The sequence below is a fragment of the Diorhabda sublineata genome, chromosome 9, assembly GCF_026230105.1.
Source record: "Diorhabda sublineata isolate icDioSubl1.1 chromosome 9, icDioSubl1.1, whole genome shotgun sequence".
NCBI classification, from domain to species: Eukaryota; Metazoa; Arthropoda; class Insecta; order Coleoptera; family Chrysomelidae; genus Diorhabda; species Diorhabda sublineata.
This window is the reverse complement of record NC_079482.1, coordinates 21,442,199-21,459,915: the sequence shown is the minus strand read 5'-3', so window position 1 is coordinate 21,459,915 and position 17,717 is coordinate 21,442,199. Positions and strand designations below refer to the sequence as shown.

The following is a 17,717-nucleotide window of genomic DNA, read 5'->3' as shown; positions in this document are numbered from 1 at the left end:
TGCTTCCAATGGTTCTGACGGCAAATTCAATGATGGCAACACAACTTTTCCAGAAGCCTTTGTATTTGTGAATGTGACGAATAGTCGATGTCCGATTTAATCGCAAGTCGAAGAAGCGATGCACGTGCCAATGCGCGATACACTTGCAAACGCTGTTATTTCACGTGTTCTGAAAGTGTCGGTGACTTGTTGACGGGTCAGTCTTTGTCTCAATGTATGAGCTCGAAGGCGTTCAATGCGTTGCTCTTTCATTAGCACGCCTAATAGCAACCTAGTTTCTTACATTTTCATTGTGTTCTACCGATCTATTTAACCGACGGCTCTGGAGTAATTGTGAATTCCGAGTTCGTCGACCAATATTTCCTCCACGTCCACGTGGCATTGTTTTATGTACTCGTACATAGTACAGTTAATAATCACTGAAATGCAACATCTGGAATATCAAAAGATACCATAGAAAAATAATAAAATGTCAAAATAACGAAACACATTTAATATAATACACTCAAACTAAAATGCCGCATAATAAACGAAATTCTATGCAAGTAACTATATTTGAATATAACACGCTCAATATTTATGTGGTATAATATCAAAACACAACGTACATTAAATGCATAAAATGCATACACAAAAATTCGATTCTGCAATTTACTTGCAGTATAGAAAAATAACCTAGATACCGACTGCAGCGCCATCTGCCCGGCTTATTTGTGAATCTAACCATCTTCGAATCCACTTGAACACACACAAAAAAAGTCATTCAAATCGGTCCAGCCGTTTAGGAGGAGTTCATTGTCAACACACGTACAGAAGGGTGTTTCGGAATAGCACTTCAATCTCTCGGGAAATGATTCTATAGGTAAATATAAGGAAAAAGTTGAAAAAAAAAAACTTTCGAAAATGCTTCGTAAGCGAGTTATAGTGAGCGATATATTTCACCCGGATTCCTGATCCTGATATTGAATGTCTCGGGTCTGAAATTGTCAACAATTAAAAATATAACTCAAAGTTGAAATATTATTACAATTCATAAAATGAAAACAAATAATTTTCTCAATATTATCCAGAACTTAACATTTGCCTACATCATTTTTGTTTTGATTTTCATTCAGTAAAATAAAAATATTTTAAACTTGTATCCACTTTTCATTGAGGTTGTACACATCATTATCTTCTGAAGTTTTATTTGAAAGTTTAATGCATTAATTGGGCATTTAATGGAGGTATTTTAGTCCAAACGTAAAAAAAGTGTATTTTTGAGTTAAGTTTTTTGTATTTTACGTCAGTTAACGTAAAAACTACCACAGTTACAGATCTGAATTTCATTCAATTTTTCAGGTCAAAATACTTATGGATCAAACAAATATAGAATCATTTCCCTAGAGATTTGAATGCTATTTCGAAACACCCTGTATATATAGAGATATTCAAGTCTATGTTTCTAAATGTTCTTGATTTTAGGTCTCTTCTGTTTCAAAATTAGTTTTTTCAATAATTTTCAGAAGATGGATAAAATTTGACGTTCCGACTTTTCTTCATCAAAATATGATATTGACACAGACAATTTACGTATTTATATTGATCAATAGATCAAATTCATAATGAATATCAAAAGAAGAATTATAAATTCTAATAAAACTAAAAATAATTTAATATTTGAGATGTAAGGACTAACGAAAAATTAATTTTTCTTATTAGAACAAAGTTCTAGTTTGATTTAAGTCTTATTTTGATATTCGTGATTTATATTGATCAATATAAATACGTAAATTGTCAGTGTCAATATCATATTTTGATGAAGAAAAGTCGAAACGTCAACTTTTATCCATCTTCTAAAAATTATGAAAAAAACTAATTCTGAAACAGAAGAGACCTAGAATCAAGAACATTTAGACGCATTGATACATCAAAAGGTCTAAGAAATAAGAAATTAAAGATATTTGAGTCTAAAATTAAATAAAACTTGTCATTGTTCAATCACTGATAAAATAAAAAAACAATTTTAATTTATATCTTATATGTGAAAATATAAGAATATGATTTAATAAAGTTTTCCTTTCGATAAAAAAAACTAATATCAATAATAAAGAACTGTGGAAAAAACCTCATAAAGAGCTACTTATATGTTAGAAGGGAATCAAGTGACAATTAGTTGGTTTGGTAACAGCTGCCAATGGAATCAAAAATCAGTGGTGCACCCTTTGCATTTCTATTAATGTTGAGCGTTAATAAAACCTTAATCTCCACCAGGTTTTTAAAATTTACCATTTTGATTAATTAAACCAATACAATTGAACAGCTAATATAACTTTGAATTGACTGGGATGGATGTTATGGGACGAAGATGTTCAATATTAATGAAGCATTAAGCTGATGAGTCCCATATTATATTACAATAGTGAAGAGTCATTAGGACGAGTCCTCCCCCAAAGACATGGCATTTTAAGCCTTTTCCCCAAAATATAAGTTAATTACGTTGTTTTTGACAGCATATTGAAGAATTTTGCGCCTTTTGTACTTTAAACCTCATCGACTTTGAAACAAAAAACCAAGTTAATTAATCAGGATTTAGGGGGCGCTATGACCCCCTTGACTCTTCCTGGATCCGCGCTTGGTCTAACTATAATTCAGGGTGTCAATTTTGATTGAGCTTTTTGACCATGATTTGTCTGTTTCAGTCAATTCAACAATGAAGAGACTTTTATAGAAAACGAATAATCGATCAAAGATTTCCGCAATTGGAAAAATTGTAGGATAATTATAGCTTTCGTTAATACGCCGAATGATTGGTTCAGCAGTGATTGGTAATTCCACGAAGAAAATCATCTTCAGCAATGTCGCACACATTCATTAATAAAAATCCATGGGTGATTATTGAAAATAAGGTGATTTTGGGACCCTAGCATACAATTTATCCAAAGTGACACGAATTATTTCGTCTCTCAATAATTGCGTAAACCTTTGGTCGATAATGCGTTTTGATTCTACCACCTATTATATAAAAGTCTCCAATTGTTTCAAAGTCAATGAAGAATTAAGGTACAAAGTAAAAATTCATTATGCTGTCAAAAACAACGTAATTAACTTATATTTTGTAGGTAAACGGCTTAAAATGCCTTGTCTTTCGAAGGGGGAATCGTCCTAATATTAATGATCCCCCCTTTTTAACTTTCGTTTTACTAGAAATTTATTTATGGAAATATTCTGATAAATTAGATAAGTTTCGAGATGGATTCCTATGTCAACCTATACTTTTCCTTTTCTGACTACGACCATTTCACTCATTTTTCTTTTTTTCCACGCCGTAAAATTCATTCAATCATATTTATTTCTGATCTGATGATAATATTTTCCGATATTTTCAATTTCTCAGTTTATTTTTTTTCAATTATTCTTTCGGTACCGGTATTGTCTTATTTCCCAACTCTATTAGCTTTATAATCATTTGAAAAGCTCTCGAAATAAAGTATAATACTGATTTTGTTTTATTTAATCTCTATATCAAATTCTGTTTATTCTATATGGAGCAGTAGATTATTTCTAAGGAACTTTTACTAAAGTGATTCCCACCCAAATGATCCGCCTCTGTGAAACCATGAAGCCATGAGGCAGTAAATAAGGGACGATGATGACTAAATCCTTATTCCCAAAGCCCCCAATAACTATAAATATTGCTCAAATTGAAATGTGAATCCGAATAAAAGTTGGGAGTTATGTCTGTAATACGATAAATATCGACAATATCATTCTAATAAGTTTGGATTAATTGAACAAAATTTAAGATAAAAATAAACTAATTCCATTTCGATTGTGAAAATAATAGTTATTTATGCAACAAGTGAGTAAAGTAATCCTTTTTTTCACGATTAGGACGGTTTGACCGCAAGAGCCTTCGGCTCGTGAGAAAAAGTTACTTTACTCACAAGTTTCATTTAAAATTTTTTCTACGTCCGTAGATTTAGAGAAACCTCGGAAAAACTTTCATCAATTTTTATTTTGTGACAGTAATATTAAAAGTACAACTGCGAAAAATTATTAATTTGAAGTGAACAAGATGCTACATTACTATTGGTAATCGAATTTGCAAATTTTAACAAGTTCAAAGAAATAACATCGTCTATAGTTGTATTAGTACTTATTGGATTGTTGGTAGGATCGTGAATCGGAATCCATTTAGTTTTTTATAGAGTCGTTTACGTAACCCTCCGCAACTGTGTTGGATTTCCACCCACCGTGTTTCTTTAGTTTAGAATGATATCACCACCAGAAACCAATAACAGAGATGCCGAAGAGTGTCGAAATGTATGCCCAGTGTAGTTTTTTGAATTAGGTAAATTTAAATATGTTTTTACAACTTGGGTTTTGCATTTTTTATTTCTATACTGAAAAAAGAAATGATGTGTTTTAACATTTTTGGGTCGTTGGTTTTTATATTTTTTATAAATGTTTACCAAGTTTAACAGTAAATCGACGTTGAACATGAATTTTAGTATCAAGTACTGTGATAATTAAAACATTTCCGGTATTATTAATATCGTTATACTTCATTGTATATAATTCCTCTGCTATTCAGATATAACAAAAAATTTTCGAAAAGTATACACCTAATTCTCACTACACAGGGTGTTTCAAAAAAGGTGATCTCGTCTCTAGGATAGATAGTCAACTGAAAAATATTTGGGGTTTGCTCGGTAAAAAATTTTCGTATACAATTTTTTTACGATTTTGCCGTTTTGGAAGGTAATACATCCAATGAATTTGTTTTTATGTCTGACTCTCATAGAGGGCGCTAGTTAAACGGTTCGTATCAAGTACCATTGAACATAACTTTCTCAATATTCGTTGATTTATTAAGCAAAGTTTCGAGTGAACTTAAACATCATTTAATCTTACACCAAAAAAGTACTCTTGATAAAATTCGATGCTGTGTACAGTTTTTGTAATATTTTGATTTGAAAATCATGAAGTAATAACCGATGCTGTTATAAAGTAATGATAAATGTTTTAATTAAACAATAAATGACAAGATGAAAATTTAGAAAAAGGCTAATAACATAAACTAGAATTCAATAAGAGTAAATGTTCAAAATTTCCTCGGTTTTCCTTTTTTTAAAAGAATCCAATAATTTTCTAAGCGTTTGAAGCGACGTTGAATTATGTCTTCCAATTCTTGAGGTGAATTTACCTTTGTAGCACTAACTTTTTCTTTAAGAAACGACCAAACTATGTAATCCAAGGGATTAAAATCGCATGATCGAGGAGGCCAATAAATCGGAGCTTCTGCACCCCTACCAATCCATCGATTCAGTTAATGGATACTCCACCAATTGACCAATTACGACACCTTCTATCAAAGTGCGGCGAAGCTCCATCGTGCATAAAAAATAGTGTGATTTCTTCCTGCGAGGGAAAACCTGCGTTTTTACCCTTCCCGAACTGCAATTGAGGAATAATTGGACACTAATCGCGGATAGCTTGACATGTTTCGTTGGACCTGCTTCTCCGTTGAGAAACCAAAATGCATTGATCAATGGAAATCAATTAGCTGGCAGTATTGAGACTAAAGAAAGAATATCCAACGCTTCATTAGTTTATTATCATTGACATATCTAATTATCATTATTTTGTTGATAAATTATCTTGATTCTAGATCTTTATTAATCAAAAATTTGTCTAAAAGAGCTCTTAGAAGTGAAAAGTTATTATTCATTTAGGCTACGAATTCATTTATAAATCATAACAATTATTTCTTCTTATTATTATTAATCCAGTTTCTCGAGGAACCGAATCCTGTTGTACGATACCCCGGACGGATAGCACAGAAATAACAGCAACAGCGGTTCAGGGTTTTATACTTGGACCGAATCTTCGGTATGTTATACAAACGACGATGCCCAAAGAATCGTTGTTATTAGGTTATCTTAACGATGCAGCGTTACTAATAGCTGCTCGAAATCTGGAGCTAAATCAGGCGATACAGGTGGACAACAGCTGGATGAAGCTGGATGGACTATCGTTGGCTCTGAATAAAATCGAATTTGTGCTTCTTACGGAAAAGCGGATCAATAACATTGTTTATTTTTGAGTGTGAGATAACCAAGTTTAATCAAATTGTACAATCAAGTAATTTGGAAGCAGATTTTTCTTGCAGATGGCAAAGCCGCAAGTGTTGTTGCATTAAGTAAGTTGAAGGCCAACGTCAGTGAAGCGGTGGCGAGTATGAGGCCGACAGTCCAGTCGATTAATAAAATTTGAATGCTGAGAAGCTTGGGGTGCTTTCTAATTACATCTATGGACTTCAAACAACTCTTCTGTCAAAATTTAGTTTGGTTTGGTCATAATTCCAATAATTTTTATTACAGTATTTTCTATTTAATGAAGACATTCAATCCACTACTAAAATTGAGTTATGAAGTAAAAAAAATATGAAAAAAAGCTGTGAATAAATATATTCGTTTCAACTAGTAGTATTTTCAAATTGAAACAAATTCAAGTATATTAACAACTGAAATTTAACATATTGATCAGACACTTTGTATATTCGCATCTAAAAATGTTTAGACATAATAGTTCCAACTAACAGAAACCCATTTTTGTTACTTATGTCTTTGTTCTTAGTGAAGCTTAACAAGTCAGCAGGGACTTTTGAATTAGACCGTCATGGGTGGAGAACTGCCATAAGACACGATTGTGTTCTTTGTCCTTTACACAGAAAAGCCACAGGCAGCGCTCTGTTAGATTTCTATAAACTGTTATTGACTACCTTCTGGTGTCTTTAAAAACATTTGCATTCAAGCAACCTCTCAATCATATTATTTCTTGACAGTTTTTACTTTCTGGTTGTTGTCGATGTTGCCGTCAACAATATGGCCAGAAGATAGATTATAACGATAGTATAATTTTCAAGGGGAAAATATATATAAAAAAAAATAAATAGAAGCTTGAATTTTAACCTGTAGTTGTTCGTTACGAATTCTTAGAATTTGGTTTATTACTAAGACGTTTTAGATTATACCACATATCGATACAAAACGTATATATGGAGTTTGTATACCACGTTAAAAATAATATAAATTGGAGGAGGATATAAGAGCAGTTAACATAGAGGACTGGAGGGCTAAATGACAGAACAGAAAGTAACGGAAAATAATAACAAAAGCAAAAATAATAACAAAACAAACGATAAACTATAAAGAAAACAAAAATAGGAAATCCACCTCAAAAAAGGATTTTAATCCAAAGAATTAATGTGATGATGATCCTTATGGTAAATCTTTGATTGAAATTACAAAATTATATAGTAAAACCGCTAATCAAATATTTTGGTAAATTTTATAAAATGTTGTTGCAATTTTTTCAATATTAATTGAATTATTTTGTTTAGTTAATTTACTAAATTGAGCGTTAACACTTCCTACATATTTTTAGTAAAATTAGGTACTAAAAGAAATTTTTAACAGTGTGCTGTTTCTTACTTAAGATTGAAATTAAGCTCTATTGTGGTGTTTTCGGAAAACTTTGATCGAAACATGATCTCGAGTTTCGTAGAAAGACTTCTTACTTCGATACGTGCCTTAAAGATGATTTAAACAAAGTTTGGTAATTATTTAGAAATGGGGCTCCACCCCAAACAATCTCCAAAAATTTTATCGCGCATATTTTCCGTCATAACAATCATTATCTTATATTAAATGTTAATAATTTTATCGGAATACGCGGTCGTCTAGAGCAGGGCTTCTTAAACTGTGGGTCGCGACCCCCCTGGGGGACGCGAGACTACTGAAAAAGGGTCTCAAAGATCTGTTACTTTTCAATCATTATAAATAAAATTTTAAAATTAGTATACACACTACGTACAAATATAAATACAAATTATAACTATTTTTTGAAAAAAGTGACAATGCAAAACTGTTATGTAGGGCCTATAAATGAAAATATGGAAGTAGCATTTAAAATAATAAATACAACGCGCTCCTCGATTTTCAACTGAACGTTTATATGGAGGAGGGGGTCGTTCAAAATTTCCTAAGCTTGAAGGGGGTCGCTATATGAAAAAGTTTAAGAAGACCGGGTCTAGAGTAATAGCACATGAGGTTAAGTTAGGTTAAGTTAGGTTAGGTTAGGTTAGGTGAGGTTAGGTTAGGCTAGGTTAGGTTAAGTTCCACTCCTAGTGTGAGGTGAAGCTAAGAAACAGCTCAAAAATCCAAAGGATTAAGTGTTGTGCGCTGATGCAAATGGCAATTTGTTGTCCTCCCGGCGTACGACACTCCCGAAAGGTTAGGTTAGGTTAAGTGAGGATAGGTTAGTTTAGGTTACATAAGCTTAGTTTAAATTAGGTTAGGTAAGTCATGGATGATTCCTCCAAATTATAGGTATTCATTGATATTTTCAAGCAAATTCTCTATTTATTAGTATTAATAGATCAACATTTTAAATAATTATAAATAGAATATTGGTATTGTGAAGGAAAATGTACTCAATATAATAAATATCTAGGAAATAAATGTAAATGGTCAAAAATAATTATCTTGCATTGAATTAATATTATCAATTTCAATATTCGACTCAGTTAAATTCCATATAATAACCTTGAAATCAATATCAAATATATTTGATAAATAATAATTCATAATATTTAATGTATATGACCAAGTTTAAATTTCGCACTGAATTTATATCTATTACAATGATATTTGTACAAGGTGTATGTTGATTTTAGATCTCTTTTGATGAGTTAAAATTTCGGTCTTTATTAAAATCTCCCTCTGCTCACTTCCTCAGTCATGAGGGTCGTCCTCTTTTTGGAATGTCTTTATTTCGTTTGTCTTCTACCATATTTCTTCACCCTGATGTAACGATATTTGAAGTGATTGGTTTGATTTCATCAGACCATCTCATATTAGATCTTTTTCCCAGTTTTATTTTTTTATCGTATTGATGAGCTTTTAATCTATTTTCCAAACATTCAGCTGCCCGTCCCATATAAGCAGCGTCACAATCATTGTTATCGTGAAATATTTAATATAAAATCGATACTCAAAAATAAATATCGACTATCGATATTTCAAGATAAAAAAATCGACGATATTTATCGATTATTTTTTGGAAAAGTATCGATAGCTTAATATATCAATAGGTAATTATGTAGAATTGGGGCTCCACCCCAAACACACTCCAAAAATTTTGTCGCGTATATAGGGATGTTTTTTAGTGTTCCGAAAGTACTTCAAGGGTGGACGAGAGACATATTTTCCGTCATATTAAATGTCAATAATTATCCAATCATATCGGAATACGCAATACCACATGTTAGGTTAAGTTGGGTTAGATGAGCTTAGGTTAAATTAGGTTAGGTTAATCGTTGGAAGCTCATCGTGAAATATTTATGTATATCTTCCATTTAATATTACAGATATCGAGGACGTGACAGTTAATCATACTTATAATTTCGTGGATCATATTAAATGTAATTGTTGATTATTTTGTAATTGTTGATGGAATCATGGAGCAGTAAACTGAAATTATGTTGAAAATGTTGAGAGAATATCACCCCCACCTTAACATAACTTATTTTATCCCCTAAAAGGATCTGAAGTGCAACAAAAAATTTCTGGAGTATGTTTCTAAATATTTACCCAAAGTTTATTTTCTTGTAACAAGGAAATAAGGAGCCCATCTTCAATCCTGGCTGTCAATCCTATTTTGAGAAAAATCGACTTCTTGTAGACAAAAAGGGCGAGAGATCGTTTCTGTAGGAATTTCTTTGTACACACAATTTATGTCGTATCAATTGAGTGTGTGCCAATTTTCATCGTGTTACCCTTCTGATTATTTTTCACCTTTACCTACTAGAAAGAATAAACTTACATTAGGTACCGAATGGAACAATCTAAAAGTGGGTAGATACTCGAAATTGTTCCGAAAGAAAATAAATATATCAGTGAAGAATGCGATTTTCTATTTGTATTGTCAAAGAAATCAATACATTAATTTACAATTGGCATTCGAAGGGGGCAGCTGAAGCTTTCCAAAGAATACATCTCAACGAGTACAGAATAGCCCGCATTACATACTAAACAGACACCATGCAGTGTTACCAAATGTTATCGGAAAATTTACAAAACAAACAAGGAAACACCCTAAATGTCAGCAAACAACTTAATACATCAGCTATCCCTACCGAAAACATAGTTAGTAGACACGCCTATGGAAGGCGTGGAACAGACGCTTATTGGTTAGTCGCTATTGGACGCAGCGTTCGGGGTTATTCTTTCTTGTGTGTCCAAAGAGAAGTTATATCAGTCAGTTTATAGTAAACAACGTTGCAGAAAGGTAGTGCGTTCGCAGTTAGTGTTTGAATATGGTGAAAAGAGATGACACAGTGTTAATAATACCTACAATGACTCGTACTCCTTTAAAATCTTCGTTTTCTATTAGTTCTATTCTTCCCGAAACGGCTTTAGAAGCACCAAAAAGTCCAGAACCATCTACGAATATATTAAGAATTTCCGAAACTGAATTAAGTGGATCAGAAAGTGATTTAGATGTAACCGGTGATGACGACGATGATACTTCTAACGTTAATTGTACAAAAATCGACGATAGTAAATCAACGGATGACAAAAAATCCAAGGAAAAACCACCTTATAGTTACAACGCTTTAATTATGATGGCGATTAGGAACAGTCCCGAAAAAAGACTCACCTTGAATGGAATTTATGAATACATCATGTGCAATTTTCCCTATTATCGAGAAAACAAACAAGGATGGCAAAATTCGATAAGGCATAATTTAAGTTTAAATAAATGTTTTGTTAAAGTGCCTAGGCATTACGACGATCCCGGAAAAGGAAATTATTGGATGCTGGATCCTTCCGCAGAGGATGTTTTTATAGGAGGTAAGACAATTTCGAGTTCATTAAACTATAAACCGCATATTCTTCCTTAATTGTCGAAAAATATCAAATTAAACTCAATTTTTTCAGGAACAACGGGTAAACTTCGTCGCAGATCGACCGCAGCGTCTCGCTCCCGTTTGGCGGCGTACAAACGAACGCTCTCCATGTATTCACCTCTTCAACCGATTTATCCAGGATTCTACCCACCTTCTCCTGCTCTTTTAGCAGCAGCTGCTTACCAGCGGTACCATCCTTATATCGCTAGTACAGCTATGCCAACTGTATTAAGACCATCACCAATACAACCTCAAACCGGTCCGCAAACTTTCAATATGGAAAGGTTGCTGGGATCAGCTCCTAGTATGGATTTTTTTAGACAACCTTTAGATTTGTATAGTAACTTCAGGTTACCGCATCCAGCTGGTATGTTACCTCATCCTCAGATAACTCTATCACCTACAGGTAGTTCGAGTTCACCGGAACTAAGGGCTAGTCCGGATATTTTGTATAAACCAGTACCTGTTATGTCCAGACATAGTTGAAGATGTGTAGAATTATGAAAAATCCAGGTATTTATTTGTATATTTGTATTTAGATATTTATTATATTTGAAAGTTATATTTAAATGGGCACAAAATGGAAGGTATACATTATTTTATATTCCGACATATAACATTCTTATAGAAGTCGATTTTATTATCAAAACGTCATAATTTATTATATTGGATCTTGAGCCATACGTTTCTATGGATTGCTACTTATCAGCAGAAGGAAAATGTCAAAATATCTATTAAGACTAACGCATAATGGATTTACCAGCGGGCTGAACGGGCTGTAATCTAGAGCGGTAAATTTTGTTCAAAAATATCTCATTTCGATTAATAAAATTAAAAAAAAATATCGCTCACATATAGAAAACGAGTTTCTACAGAAACTTTAAGTATTCTTTGCCGTTAATTATATATTAAAACATCGAATTTGGATTTTTAAAAACAAAATTACAATTACAAACTATATTTTTTTTAAGCAACGTTAGAACAAACAATGAATTACTGCAGTTCTTCCAAGATCAATTGCAGATTATAAAAACCCTTGGCGACAATTTTGTTTGATCTACCATAGGCGTAGATACCTAATTTTATAAATTTAACGGAATATTAGATGATAAAACGTAAATAGACGAGTAAAATGTACCTACCTGTAAGGGTGTTTGGTTTAAACAGGGTACCAGACGTGAACTGAGACCTTTTTTGTACCTCATTCGTCAATTACAACTTCGGTAGTCTTACCTGACAAATAATTTTGTCGCCATCGAACTAAACTTGACGATTCGGTAATTACCATCCGTTTATTCAGTTTTTTATGTTTAAAACCACATACTGACAAAACTTGACGCAATGTTTCTAAGCCGATATAATTGTATTCTTGATAATTCGCTCCTTTTTGCTGTATTACTAATCGCAATCTTGTTCTCCTTGTCTTTAGTAGCTTTAGTAGCTAATTTCAATTGTCCTTTAAATCCAACCCCTTTCGTAACTACTCGATTGTATTATCAGATTGCTGGATATTTTCCTTTTTTAAACATTCGAATATATTTAAAATAACTTGCTGTGTTTGTATATCTAAATCTTCATTATTAAATTCATACCTGTGGTTATTTTCACTGCACTGTGCAATTTCATTGTCTTGTCATTCGCTCATGATCTAAAGAACGTCATATTTCTATTTATTTAGAGAAATTTGTGAATTAAATAAATCTCACGAAGCCAAGCCACTGCTTATCGCAGACTGTCTGGCAAGAATAATTCCAAGGAATTATGTACATACACCTTTCGACAGCTTCGGCCAATAGATTTGCATTTATGTTTACGATTCGATGTTTTCATTGGTAAACAGTGGAGATGATGGGTCTACGTGGACTGACGGTTTGTTAGATGTTTAACGAATTTTATACGGGGAGTGAACATTATTTTATATTTGTTAATTTGGTATATTTCATATGTAATTCCTACCCTCTAAAATTAGAACATAACGGAGTGGATTTTCTTGAATTATTACTATTAAATCTGGATTTTTGTTATTTCTTAAGGTACAACCTGTTATAAAAGTACTAAGTACAATTTTATCATAATGGTTTATTTGGCACACTTTCACGGCGTTAGCTACGTTATGATTATTATTAATTTTTTGTGCATTACGATTTTTTAATAATTGACTTCCAGAGCTCATTAATGGTTTATTCCTAAATGGTCTCATTCTCGTGAGTTCTTGGACTAAACAGTCAATATTCCTACAATCAACGTAATATTGAATTAAGGCTTCTTTAATGCTATTTCCGCTTCATCTAGAAGTTTTTCTTGAACTGATTGAAATATGTGTTTAGATAATTGTGCATTATTAAATTGCTGTTAATCATTAATGAGGTCTTTACACCTAATTAGTACCTAAATTTTGGATATTCAGTCAATAATTTGTGTTATAAATTTTTTCAAAAAGTTTATCAGTGAAATGAGATACAAGGTTTTTATCTTACTGGAAATGTATTTTTAAAATTTTTTAAATAAATAATAAATTGAAAAAAAAATAGTTCTAATAGTATAATTAAAAAATACACAATTTTCGATCAGTACAAAAGTTTTTTTCGTTTTTCATTTTTAATTCTCTTCAAAAACATTTAAATTTCAATAAATCGGCATAATTCATTTATATTATATTTCAAAACGTAATTTCTATTTAATCAGACTTTAGAATTTTCGATGTTTGAAAGTGGTTTCTTCATTTAACAATACGAGATAATTTTTTCAATAAATACAACTTTGTAATGGCACGATAATACCAATAAACAATTAGTTTCTCCCTTGCTTTCGAATATTAATGAAATAAATTTTTGTTTCGTTACAAAATTTCCCTACACCGATCACAAATTATCAAAAATATCAAAAAAGGCAATCAAACTGGGAAGAAACCTAAACAAGCTACAAGTTAGAAAAAAATTTCAAATCAATTCTTTCCTCATTCGGAAACGAGATGATATGTTATCTTGAAGACACAAATTTAATATCTAAAATTTAATATCTCATGTCTATGTTGTATCTTGCTAACAATTATTCTTAGTAGTTGATGCGGGGTTACTATGTATGTTTAAATAAATAAAAAAAATCTTGTTCACATGATTTATTTATATTAAACTATTCTTAATGAAATCGTCGGAATATAAATTTTTGTATGAGATTGGGATCATGAACCTCGAGAATTTTATCAACATTTTTCAATAGTTATCCACAGTTTTTGTATAAATAACCTGAAAGAATTTGAAGCAATTGTAATCATATTTTTATGATCGAAAAAGAAATTTAGTGTGATTATGTTTTATATTATCCCTGTTTTGTCAAATTTATTTCGAAAATGTCGCAGATATTGTGAAAAATAATTGTAATAATAGGTATAAGTACCTACTGAATATTTGTTGAATTTCGAATGATTATAATGTACAAATTCAAAATCAAATGTAGAAATTATGTTGTTTTGAAAAAACTGTGGCTAATTCAACTTGTAGAATGAAATTCTATACAGAACAGAATTTGACTTTATTTATATGTTTATAAATAAAATTTGAGCTTGTAGTTGGTTTGTTTTTCAAAAATTACCAATCGTGACTAACATTTATGCCTATTTTTATAATGATCTCACTCAACGTCCATGTAAAATGTAAAGTTTCATGTGTATTTACTGTAAATTTGTAAATAGAAAAAAATTCATATTGTGATTTTAGTTTTAAGGAGCATGTACAGTATTGAACTATATGGTTGGAATTATAAAAATTTATGCATTATTTCGTGTTTTATTATTTACTGTCTATTCCCAATTTTCTTTGTAGCTTCCACACAGGGTGTTTCAAAAAAAGGTAGGAAAGATATAAAGCTAGGTTTGGGGTTGGTTCAGTAAAAAAACTAATCTTATACTTTCGACGTCCCCTCGTTTTTTGGCTCTAGAAAATCGAAAAATCATCCCATTTCGAAGAATTTTTTTGAAAATCTTCGTTTTTACGGCGGATTTACAACAAAAATAATGGAAATAAAAAAATGAAAACTTATATTAGTTTCAGGGATTTAAATATTCATGAAAATGCACCCATTCACGTATAATTGTTGATAACTTTTTTCCAAATTATTAAATGAGGTTGTTATATTTTTTTTCATAATCTACACAAACAAATGAACAAATTGATAGAAAAATTTATACAAAAATGCTGATTTACCATGTTTTTATGTTATTTATCATGCTTTTAACAACATATTTGAATCTATGTTGAAAAATTTTTCAGTTTATATAGGGTGTAAATAAAACGTGTTCAAAGTTTAACTTCAGAAATATAAAGTTTTTTTACTTTTTTGAATAGAACCACCCGGTTTTTTCTATTTTAATGCATTCAGGGGTATAAAAAAACTTGTCTACTCTTCTATACCTAAACCTTACCGTTATCCAGATATTAAATATTTTCTGTAAGTTTTTAGAGATGCAGGGGTGGTCTAAATTTTATTTTGCCCGTTGATACAAGCCATTACAGAAAACATTGATTATCTGGATAACGGTAAGGTTTCGGTATAGGGAAGTGTACATGAATTTACCTTATTTTTTACCCCCGAATGCATTAAAATGGAAAAAGTCGAGATTTTCTCTTTAAAACAATGAAGAAATTTGATATTTATTAAGTTAAACTTTGAACACTTTTTATACACCCCCTATATGGAATGAAAAAGTTTTCAACATAGATTCAAATAGATTCAAATACGCCTGACCTTGCTAAAACCAAACTAATAGAAACCATTTTCATATCGTTAAGGGTAACTTGGTAAAAAAATAATTTATAAGGATCAGCAATAGTCAAATTTTTCACAATAAAATTAGTAACTCAAAAATTATGCATTTTCCGATAAAAGTTTTTAGACAAAATTATATTAAAATGTATTAATATACAGGGTGTTCTATTCAAATTAACAAAGTTACAATCGACTTCCGGTAGTACTGGTTAGCCATCTTTGAAAATATTTTTGGTAAAAGATCGTATCCGAAAACTCAAACGTAGAAATTTTCATGATTTTACTTTAAGTATTTTGCCATATATAACTCGTCGTGGGACACCCTGTATATTCACCCTCATTAATATTCTGTGCTCTTCAATTTCCTTACTATTTTTGAAATTTTAATGGTAGACATTTATAAAAATAACAAACATTTTCATATTTATCAAATTTTTTCGTCATTATTTTGAAATTTCTCATTCAATCTCATCTTTACATTTAGATTTTATTTGTGTCTTTATTAAGTATGTAATAAGTTGGAATTTCTGGAACCGTTGGCGATATTCATACTGAACACTGTTTACACTACTACTACACCAACACTCACAATTACACTGTTTACCTTTAGTCTCTGAAGACGATAGCTTAGTTATCGAAACGCGTATCAGACAGTGTAATTGTGAGTGTTCGTGTAGTAGTAGTTCAGAAAAAGCTCAATTTTCGGCAAGCAAAAATTTGTGAAAACTCTCTCTCTCTTTGTATTTATGTAATTTCAAACAACGTATTCATTTTTTTGTTCAAGTTTCCTACTTCTGTGTAACTAGCTACCGTTTAATTTTTTTCAGTTCCATTATAAGATCTCTAAAGTATTTTAACAACTGGTATGCCATCTTACATGAAGCTGGTCATAACATTGAGATTGATAAACATTGTGGAATCTGACCGACCATAGAATTATTGCGGTCGAAACATTACAAGGACGACAACCTCAATTTGTGAAATTTTATAGCTTCTTAAAGTAAAGCTGAATAAAGTCGTAAAGTTTATGACATAATTAAAAAAGGCCGACACTCGGCTAGGTAGGAGTCGATTTTCTATATTTTCTGAAAATATTGAACTTCTGAGAAATGCGTTCAAGCCGCTTTACGACTTCCAATGAGATACCGACACGATTAGTTGGTCATTTTTTAAAAAAATAAATCAATTGCCCCACCTGTTATTATTCTCAATTTATCTCTATGAAGCATTCATAGTTGGATTACTTTTATATTATGAATAAGAACTATGAAGATACATCTAAAGCCCATACAAGGAAGATAATGTTAAAGACTAAAGGCTTGTTCAGACAGTGACATTGATGTCGTGGCATCAAATGTTGGACATTCCACGTTATTACACTAGGTGTTCACACGTACCAAAACTTGTGTTGCGACAGTTGAGGCAAAAATTAAAAAGGCGAGTGTGGGTAAGGAAGTGGATTAGACGTAGGTGCATCAGGAACACTGCTGAGGGAATTGGAGATAATAGGAGACGAATCCTTTCCTTTAAAAGAGTATCTAAGAAACCTTATCCTAGGCGGCCAAACCAGAGTATTACGGAACGTGTTTTTGACTATAGATTGTGTCGAGCAAGAAGAATAAGCGAGAAAGGATTCGGAATTTTAACAAATCGTTTCCGGATATTTTTAAGGGCAATAGATGAACAAGAAAACGTTTTTAAAGTCGTGAAGACGTGCTGTGCTTTACATAATTGGATTAGGGAAACAGCTAAGTTAAATTATGGATGTTGAAGATACAGAAAACGCTAAAATTGTTTTAGGAACATGGAGACCACAGCACTGATAAGTATAGCTTCAAAAAATACTAGAAATTGCAATAATGCTGCGCGTCAAAAGCCTGTACAGTTAGCTGATTACTTTATGGGCGAAGGCGAAGTAGAATGGCAAGGGCTTATAAATTTCATCAACACCAGAACCAGTTGTCATTGATTTTTTCACCTTTCGAAATTCATTGTT

The 17,717-nt window shown here is 31.6% G+C and overlaps 1 protein-coding gene across 2 annotated transcripts; it reads left to right on the top strand.

The window, feature by feature from the left end:
* The first annotated feature begins 10,279 nt into the window (after nucleotides 1-10,279).
* LOC130448660 (fork head domain transcription factor slp2-like) lies at nucleotides 10,280-14,733 on the top strand. Of its 2 annotated transcripts, XR_008910358.1 has the most exons (3): nucleotides 10,280-10,901; nucleotides 10,989-12,809; nucleotides 12,939-14,733. XR_008910358.1 is itself a non-coding variant. In XM_056786120.1 (2 exons), exons 1-2 carry the CDS (start codon nucleotides 10,364-10,366, stop codon nucleotides 11,441-11,443), a joined length of 993 nt encoding a protein of 330 aa, XP_056642098.1. In that variant the 5' UTR covers nucleotides 10,280-10,363; the 3' UTR covers nucleotides 11,444-14,733. The 2 variants fall into 2 exon arrangements, 1 of the variants encoding a protein (XP_056642098.1); XM_056786120.1 differs by having other exon boundaries at nucleotides 10,989-14,733.
* The last annotated feature ends 2,984 nt before the right edge of the window (nucleotides 14,734-17,717 follow it).